A 10,503-nucleotide genomic window follows, 5' to 3' on the forward strand; every position below is an offset into this window, starting at 1 on the left:
GATCACTGACAAATACCATCTTTTCAATCACAAAGATAATGCCAAACTCCATCATCACCTACTGTCATGTTGATTACCTATCAAAAATTGTAAGTGTACAGACATTATTATTGATCCACTGTCAAGGCAGAGAAGTAACTAGACCTTCTGTGAGGTAACAGCTATGTATTTACAGTGTCCAAGATAGAAAGGGTTTCTAAGAAAATTCTTTTAATAGTAAGTACATGAATACATTTTCATGTTTTAAAGTTTTTCATCAGCTAATTTGTTCACTGTTTTTTTAATGCCCAACTGTGTAGCAAATGCCATAATAATATTCTGAACATATTCACTGTAATCATGAAAGGGAGATATTATTCATTTTACAAAGCCGTAGCAGAAAAGTAATCGCCCATGGCCACATGGTTCATGAGGCAATAAAGATGTGAACTTATGTCTGTCTTATCAGAAAAGCTTAACTTCTCTATATTAAATAAACTTTTCAGCATTAAAAAAGATTAATGCTACCTGTCTAAATTCATTCTAAGTAAAATTCATGCTTCAATGTATGATAAATAATACCGATACAGTAGTTACATTTGCTCTACACTGAAAGAAAATTTTTCAGCCTTTGTGCCCATAGATAGGTGTTCAGTTTCAATATTTTTGAGCTAATCCATTTACTGTCACACATGCGGCACTGTAGCAAAATTCATTATTTTCTACTCTTCTCTATTTTAATGGAAGCAGGTTTGATATTCTCTATAAAGGTCATAATACTAAGCACAGTATTATCTCTCCAAATTTTTAATAGACAGGTACAATTCAGAAAAGATAAAGAGAAATCTATTTCAGAGCTTCTGGAGAAAACACGGAAGAAGTGAAAGGTTTCTTAATACGTATATTGCTGAAGTTTCTTTTGACAGGCTTACAACAGCCTTATGAACTCTGAGCCATTGAGCGGATCTTCTACTCCACACATCGTGATCACTCTGGGAGGTCAGATGTGTGCTCACTTCTTGGCGATGATCCAAACTTTTTTCTTTTAAGAATTTCAAAGATGTAGCTTCCCTGGCCTTTTGTTTTATTCCTTTTGGAGGCTTTTGCTTTGCTTTCACTTTAGAGAAAATAATCTTCCACGCTTCAGTTTCACCTAGTTGTTTGGAAAGAATGAGTCTGAAAGTATACCTACTTCTGGTTTCGTGTTTCTTGTTTAGCATTGTTTTTTGTTCATGTGATTCTGTTGCCTTGATCCAAAGCTTCTATCTTGTTAGGCACATGAATAAAGAATCAAAGAGGCGACAGAGGGCAGGAAGGAGGTGGGATCTTGGTGAAGCCAAAGTATCCAGGTCAAATAATGTGAAAGCGCAACAGAAAATCCCAACAGTTTTATGTCTTCACATATAGTAAAGTTCTGTCAGCAATGAAGGTAGGGGAAAATAGGTACAAGGATGAATAGTATTAAACCTGAAAATAAATGCAGACAGGTAAAATAGACCAAAAAGTGATGAATCACTATGAAATAGACAATGGTAATTAGGTGCTGTTGGCTTTGACAGCTTGCCAAAGAGGGAAACTAAGAGGCCTCTAAGGGTCTTAGAATTTGATACACAATGCATTTGACATATTGATTGTGATTATAAGAAGACCCAAAAATAATGGATTAGTTCAAAGACACTGATTTATGACAATTATATAGTATTGTTTTAAATTTCCAAAATTGTCTTCATAAATTGTTCTCCAAATAACTGAGATTTTCTTCATAATTATGATAAAAATGTTAATAACACAGCAAGTACATATAAGCTCTATATAGAGAGAAATTGGAATATGAAAATAATAAATATGCATATGAATGGCTTTCATAAAGCATTATTATATATGATTAATAAAAAGCATTGATACATAAAAATTTACTCATTTCTGATACATGATCAAACCATAGGCACCATATGTTAAGCAACACAATACTTCTTGAATTTTGCATGCAAATGGACGGAAATAGAAAACACTATCCTGAGTGAGGTAAGCCAGACCCCAAAAGAGGAACACAGGATGTACTCACTCATAATTGGTTTCTAGCTATAAATAAAGGACAATGAGCCTATAATTCGTGATCCTAGAGAAGCTAAATAAGAAGGTGAACCCAAAGAAAAACATATAGGCATCCTCCTGGATATTAACCTTCATCAGGCGATGAAAAAAGATAGAGTCCCACATTGGAGCACTGGACTGAAATCCCAAGGTCCAAATCAGGAGCAGAAGGAGGAAGAGCACAAGCAAGGAATTCAGGACCGCAAGGGGTGCACCCACACACTGAGACAGTGGGATGTTCTATTGGGAACTCACCAAGGCCAGCTGGACTGGGTCTGAAAAAGCACGCGATAAAACCAGACTCACTGAACATAGCGTACAATGAGGACTGCTGAGAAGTCAAGAACAATGGCCCTGGGTTGATCCTACTGCACATAAAAGTTAAATTCTTGTGTGGTTTAATTAATATTGAATTTACCAGATATTGTGTTACACATTATTTATTTTGTGTCTGTGAGAGTGTTTTTAGATGGATTTAGTGTTTGAACTTGTAGACTGAGAGAAACAGTTTGTTCTCCTTACAAGGGAGGTAAAATATCTGTTCCTTTAAGGACCTGAATAGAAAAACAAAATGAAAAACTTCTCTGTATGAAATGATTCACTAGAGCACTGGTCTGGTCCTGCTATTGGGATGAGATTTACACCACAGTGTTGCATAATCTAAGTCTCTGGACTTAGACTTGAACAAGTCAGATCTGACATTTTTCTTCTTGTATCCCAGGTTTTGTACCCAGAGTAGAACACACCATGGACATGTATACTTTTTTATAGGCCTTCAGCGGTGTATGTATGTGTGTGTATGTATGTATGTGTATATATATATATATACATATATGTGTGTGTGCATGTTTGTGTATGTGTGTATACATATATATGTGTGTACATATATACATACACACGTACGTATATACGTATGTGTATTTAATACTATATAAATAATAAGGACATAGATATGCAAGGTATTGTATGAATACTAAATAAATACACTGATATAAATGAGAAAACTTCTTTGGATTACAAATTTGAGAGTTACTCAATGGCTCACCATAGCATTCAGTGTTTTTTTTTTTTAAATCTAAGTATTTATCCAATAAGCACAAAATTTTTGTCTGTAACTTGGATACAGATGTTCATAATATTGTAAGGTTTCATAGTCAGAAATGGAAATTTTTTAAATGTCTGTCAGTAGGTGAATGGATTAGAAAAATGTAATGTATAACATAGTAAAATACATTTAGGGATAAAAATGAGTGAACTATTAATAAAACATCATGAACTACTCTGAATGTAATTACAGAGTGAGATAAATGTAACAAAAAGACAGGGATACTCTTCAACTCCACTTATAAAAAATTTTTGAACTACAAATATTCATAATAACAGAAGTAACCTGGGGTATGAAGGAGATGAGCAGCTTCGAGTGATTTCATAGGTGAAATTAATTTTTACACATGATCAATACATTTATTTATAGATGGTAGAAGTTCATAATTGTGCATACATATCACAAGTTGTAAACTTTAGACTTAATAATATCTGTGCTAATCATCTTTTTCATTGTTAAGACATCCTAGAAAATCATATTAAAGAGAAATATTTATTTTTACCTCTCAGTATCAGAAATCTTAATTTATAAACCATTGCATCCAATGGTCTAAGGCAATAATGAGTCAGAAAATCACGGGGAGAGGAGCATGTGCTATAACAAAGCTGCTCACTTCTTTGCAGCCAGGAAGCAGAAAGAGAGGGTGAAAGAAGTGCCAGGTAAAAGTTACACCTTTCGAGGGTAAACTCCCAGTGAACATCTTTCTTCAACTAAGCCCCCTCTGCTAATCGCTCACCCATTCAGTAATAAGACATTAATAGGAACTAGTTTGGAGGCTAGCATAGGGAGCACAGCTCCTCTTAAGTCTCTGACTAAAGACCATCCCTCTCTGTTTGGGGAACATCATCTCCTTCAGCCCAGTGCACAGCTTCAGGTGGGAATAACCCACTTCATCTTGCTTTTGAGGAGATTTTAGATCACAAATTTTTCTCCAAGAGTTATAGAATCAATAAATTAAGTACTGGTTGAAAATATTTTATCTAACTACTATAACTGCATTTAGTGGTAGATCTAAAAATAGGTTTATAATCTAATTGGGAATTGTCTTAGTCATTTTTCTACTGCTATGAAGAGACACCCTTACAGGTGTCTTTTACAGGAGAAAGCATTTAATTGGGGCTTGTTTATAGAGTCAGAGATGTATTTCATTGTCATCATGGCAGGGACACGGTGGCATACAGGTAGACATGATGCAGGAGAATAGTTAAGAATTCGACATATGAATCCAGAAGCAGAAAGAAGAGAAAGACACTGAGTTTGGAATGGTACTTTTGAAATCTCAAAGCTCACCCCCAGTGACACACTTCTTCAACAAGCACACACCTTCTAATCCTTTCAAATAGCGTCACCATGGAGACCAAGTATTCAAATCTATGCACCTATAGAGGTCATCTGTTGATCTGGATATTCATCATTACATTTGTGTTGATTTCAGGTTTGGAGTATTTTGAATATACTAAATATTTTCTTTTGAGTACAAAAGAAAAGACATCAGTGGGTTAACTAAATGATGAAGTTTGTACTATCATAATCCAATCACTTTTTCAATAAAATAGCCAGCTAGATATTTAGTTTTCACTGACTAACTCAAGTAGGAAGTAAACTTTATGATTGAACTCCACCAATGTCATATGTTCTTATAAGTCAATTTCCCTCCTTTTAGCAATTATAGGAAAGATTATTCAGTCACACAGTTACAAAGTAAAAATGTGTCTAGGTAAGTCTGCCAACTTTAACATATTACATGGGCTAATGAGATGCCACTTAGTCTTAGGATACGAGCAAAGGAGATGTGAGCTAGACAGTTTATATTGCTGTTTTAAAGTCACTCAACAAGAATGTATGAGCAGCTTACGTTCTCAAGTATATACTTTTAAATAAAATTGCTATTCAGCTTTTGTAAGAAAAATGGTAAGTTTTAACACATCCTTTGACTTCCTTCTTGTTGATTTTGGTGTGTCTTGCAGCTGCTGAAGGGATGGTGTGCAATCACCTGTGTTCGAATGATGGCTGCTGGGGACCTGGGCCAGACCAATGCCTATCATGTCGGCGCTTCAGCCGGGGAAAAATCTGCATAGAGTCCTGTAACCTCTATGATGGGTAAGCGACGATCCACTTTAAACACATGAGCTATGAGCTACCGACGAAAGCAAAATCTGAGCTTTAGAAAAATGTTAAGAGTTTAAAATGTTAAGAGTTTACGAGTCTATCAAAGTTTTTCAAGAGGGCCTGTGATGCAAGAAAAGAGATAAGAAGTTGTTTCAATGAAAAGTAATTTTTGCTTGAAATAATAAGTCTGATATTGATCAACCTTCACATTTTAAAAATGTTTGCCAAGGTAGATAAATATTAATGAATTTTTACCTACTTACACATTAGTAAAACTGTTTATTTTCACCTTGCATGAGTAGATAACTAACCCCCCCCCCCGCACCAGTGGTTCTCAACTTTCATAAAGCTACAGCCCTTTAATAATCTTCATGTCGTGGTATGCAACAGGTAACCCCAACCAAAAAGTTATCATTGCTTCTTCATAACTGTAATTTTGCTAGTTATGTAGTATAAATATTTGTCAAACGGATTGTGAACCACAGACTGAGGACCCCTGCCCTTCACCTTATAGCCTGCTGCAGTTTCCCCGCTTGAACCTTTCTTTCACTTTTCACCTAGAGTGACCACAGAGCTCCTAATTATTCTCCACCCAGGTTGAATGGCTTATTTCCACCTGAGAAACAGCCAATGTCTCTGTCTTTAACAACCGATGAGGAGTATAGAAAAACTACAGCTATGACTTAAGTTGAAGAAGTTTGAAATGTGCTCTGCCACTGCCTAAAAAGAAGGGTTTCGACTAGTGACTTTAATTCCCTGGGGTACTGCAAGCATCATGTTGCTACAGTGATAAAAATGAGAAGTCAATTTATAAGTATATATTTATAAATACAGGACAGAAAGAAAACTTTTTGATGGAAAAATAAAGTTGAACAATTCAGTCTAATTTGCATTCAATTTCAAGTGGCAAAGTAACAACAATGAACATTCAAAATGGAAGAGACAGTACCTATAATGGAATCTTGAAACCCTGAAGGTTTTCCTAAATTGCATTCATTCTTAATCCTTGAGATCAACACATAAACACGAGAGTGCAAGTCAGAGCTCTTTGATGGCAATTGCATATTTAAAAATCATTCCTGAGTAAAACATGTTATCTCCTTTTATAGAGCATACTTAGTAAACTAAATATCAAGTGTTAAATTCTCAAATACTAGTGTTAGTATAAGATTTAGATTTTGGGGACTCGGTTTTATAGCTTTAATTCCGATCTAAAGGCTGACCATGCTAGCGCATTAGCATCTTGACTGTAATCTGTTAAGACACGTCCAAGAGAAGGGAACTCTGCAAAAACCACAGTTAAGTCACCAGGGGATATGGAATAAGAAGAGCAATGCTGGATACAACAATGATCAAAGACTCAGTAACTCTCCAAGACTTCAAGGAGGATCTTTGATGAAAGCAAGAAGCAGTCAGGAGCCCTGTAAATGAAATTAGGGAAGAAAGGTGCAGTCTCTCCATTGCTCTTATGACACTGTGTTTACTCTTTAGCTGTGTATGTGGAGAGGTGCACATTGGGTAGCGGAAAGGAGACCAACACCGACTACATTTTAGTAGCATAAAGTTATGTTGTTCATTTGTCAACATAACCCTTTAATGGCCAATGACTGTATTATCCCAAACTTGTAATTACGTGAAACTCGGACTCTCATAAAACTCCATTGTACATTATTTGTACTGTTTGTAGACTTAAGTATTCTACTTGGGTCATTTTCAACTTTTCTTCTGAAGACCTCCTCAGTTAAGTACTTTCTATCTCTCATGTTAATGAAGAACAAAGAGAAGGTTTATTTATAACTAAGATTTCAAACAAGAAATTTCATAAAATGTTTAGTCTAAAACAAGTTAATGTCTTACCGTATAAGTACTAAATTAATGTGACTGAATGTGTAGCTCCTATACAGATATTAACCTACCAGTTCTCTACATTTTAATACCAAACTTAAATCCTCATCTTTTGAAGAAAGCATAATACCATATGTATATGAAAATTCCTTAGGAAACCCAAAAATTATATACTAATTTTAGAAATTAATAAAACAGAAATCTAACTTTTGAATTAATTTAACCAATAGAATATATAACTTACCCTTTGGAATTCCATTGCTTATTAATACTTTAGATCTTCAAATAAAAAAAGAAGTGATGATTTTGGGGCAGAAAATATTTTACAATTTATCACCTAATTAATTATAATTACACTATTCATGTTAATATTGGTTTCAAAAGATAGCTCAGGATACAAAGGCAAAAATTGTGAATAAATTATATGTGTAGATTTAGTTAATCACCAACATTGTTAATGACTACTAAACGACACTAAATTATTTCACCCAATATTTTATTTTGTATTTTAGTGAAAATAACGTAATTTTAGCATAGTATAGATGACTTGACTCCACTTATCAAAGTAAAATATTTGTATTAGACTTTGAATGAAATAATTATGTATTTAAAACCTGTAATATATAAATAGACATAAAATATACTGATATAAAAATAGAGAGTCCAAATCATGGTAGATGACAATAATAAAGTTTTATACTATAGACATTAAAATAAAATATTTAATTTATTCCATATAGAATTACTTCAAAAAGAATTTAGACTAAAAGGAATGCTGTGATATTTGATCAATAGGAAAATAAAATCTAGCATAAAAAAGATATTTTTTCTAATTCTCCAAGGCAAATGTTTTAAAAAGAGATAAGATACCAAAGTCTGTTTTGAAGTTTGACCAAAAGTAAGTTTAATAGTCTTTAAATTTAAAGGACAAGGTTAGAGAACATTCATATATCTTAGCAATTAGAACACTGAAATAGTTTAAAAATTAAAACTTCAATCAAGGGTAATATTTCATGTGGAAACAAACAGAATAGTCTTTCTCAAAGAAGTGAAAGTTATTCTGCTGTGTCATCAAAAGAGAATTATTTTCTATTTTTGGAAAGCACTAGAATCTCTCTGACAGAATGAGACAATTGGTGAACCCAGTTGAGACCAAATAGAAGCATCTGGCTGCCGTATATCTTTTCTTTTAATAGAAAACTTCCTCCTTAATGCACAGGAAAATGCATCTGTGGCTCCCAGCACAGTAGAGAGACAAACTCAAGAATTTACACTGCCAATAGGACTCTTAGCAGATGTTGCCTCATTTGTTAAGTTGACGGCTTGTTTGCTTACACCTACTCATGCGGTTGATATTTTCACAGGGAATTCCGAGAGTTTGAAAATGGTTCCATCTGTGTTGAGTGTGACTCCCAGTGTGAGAAGATGGAAGATGGACTACTCACGTGTCATGGACCGGTAAGCCTGAAAATGTTAGTGGGTTATTCGATATCATGTATATAAATGTGTTGCCATTGTTTAGGGTCAATCTATTCTTTAAATTGGTACTTATAGGAAACTGAGGGGAAAGATGTTTAATATTTGAATCCAGAAGCATACAGTTTAGTAGGAGAGATAAAATATTAGGAAATTTAATATCATATAAATATTTTTCCCAAAACATTGTATTTGAATAGAAGAATAAGAATATAGAGTTGTCTTGAGACATGACACACTATTGAAAAAAAAGATATACAAGTGATCCACTTAAATGATAATTGAATTAATGAAATCTGTACAGAAGGTTTAAAAAAAGAGTTGAATGAGAAAATAGGACGTAAAAGTGAAAGGTTCTTGTTGCTTTAGTGAAATTTTCAATGTCTCTGATGATGGCAGGATGAAGCATACCAGGAGGAGGAGCAAAAAGAGCTCCCTAAACTAATACCTAAAGAAGTAGAGTCAGTATTGTATTAGAGAGATAAATCCAAAGAGTAGATGTCCATCATGAAAACCTTAAGAACTGTGAAGGCTTATCCACAATTCAAAGTTCTATTAGGGAGAATGTTTTTCTAAACCTCAGCAAACTCCTCCTCCCACTAGTTTTGCAGCACTTGAGGTTCTTTGAACAATGAGATCAGTCTGTGCTTGTCATTAGAAAGTGATGCATTCATCCTTCTTCAGACAAATATTTTATTCTTCCATTACTGAGACATCTCTTAGTAATTAATTAGCATGAGGATCAACATTTGGGTATAAGCAAGAATTAAGTCTAGTTTCAGAAAAAAATGTATTTAAAATCTAAAGAGCACGTTCTGGTGCTCCACTGTGGGTCTCTGTCTCTATCTCCATCCATCCCCAGATGAAGGTTCTATGGTAATATGCAAGATATTCATCAGTATGGCTATAGGATAGGGCCATTTCAGACTGCCCAAGGAACTAACTGGGGACATCGCCTTGGGCACCTGGGAGCCCCTCTAGGTTCAAGTCTCTTGCCAACCCTAAGATGGCTCCCTTAATTAAGATATATGCTTCCCTGCTCCCCTATCCACCCTTCCTTTATCCCAATCATCCAGTTTCCCCCAGTTCCCCCATCCTCTCCTTCTCACTTTTCTCTCCCCATTTCCCCTTACCCCCATCCCACCCCACCCCCAAGATCCCAATTTTTTGCCTGGCAATCTTGTCTATTTCCCATATCCAGGAGGATGACTATATGTTTTTCTTTGGGTTCACCTTCTTATTTAGCTTCGTTAGGATCACAAATTATAGACTCAATGTCCCAATAAGGAGCAGAAGGAGGGAGAACATGAGCAAGGAAGTCAGGACCACGAGGGGCGCACCCACCCAATGAGACAGTGGGGCTGATCTATTGGGAGCTCACCAAGGCCAGCTAGACTGTGACTGAAAAAGCATGGGACAAAACAGGACTTTCTGAACATGGCGAGCAATGAGGGCTGATGAGAAGCCAAGGACAATGGCACTCGGTTTTGATCCTACTTCATGTTCTGGCTTTGTGGGCCAGCCTAGCCAGTTTGGAGGCACACCGTCCTAGACCTGGATGGAGCGGGGAGGACCTTGAACTTTCCACAGGGCAGGGGACCCTGACTGCTCTTTGGACTGGAGAGGGAAGGGGAGGGGAGTGGGGGGAGGGGGAGAGGAGTGGGAGGAGGGGGAGGGAATTGAGAGGCTGGGAGGAGGAGGACTTTTTTTTCAATAAAAAATAAAAAGAAATCCATGAAGGTCTGGTATCAAAAACATTTTTAATTATATATTTTATCATGACTTGCTTGGGTATATTTAGTATAAAATAAGTTCATTTCAAAAAAAATCTAAAGAATATATATTTTTCTATGAATGCAGTTATTCAGCATTTAACTAACTTAGAAATATATATA

The 10,503-nt window shown here is 35.4% G+C and overlaps 1 protein-coding gene across 4 annotated transcripts in view; it reads left to right on the forward strand.

Moving 5' to 3' along the window:
* The window catches only part of Erbb4 (erb-b2 receptor tyrosine kinase 4), a 1,055,173-nt gene that overhangs the window by 775,642 nt on the left and 269,028 nt on the right, over positions 1-10,503 (forward strand). For all 4 annotated transcript variants that reach the window (XM_026786414.1, XM_026786416.1, XM_026786413.1 and 1 more), the window contains exons 13-14: positions 5,146-5,278; positions 8,497-8,590. In XM_026786414.1, coding sequence (XP_026642215.1) covers positions 5,146-5,278; positions 8,497-8,590 — 227 coding nt within the window. The remainder of the gene's footprint in view (positions 1-5,145; positions 5,279-8,496; positions 8,591-10,503) is intronic.

The sequence above is a fragment of the Microtus ochrogaster genome, linkage group LG4, assembly GCF_000317375.1.
Source record: "Microtus ochrogaster isolate Prairie Vole_2 linkage group LG4, MicOch1.0, whole genome shotgun sequence".
In the NCBI taxonomy this organism is placed as follows: Eukaryota; Metazoa; Chordata; class Mammalia; order Rodentia; family Cricetidae; genus Microtus; species Microtus ochrogaster.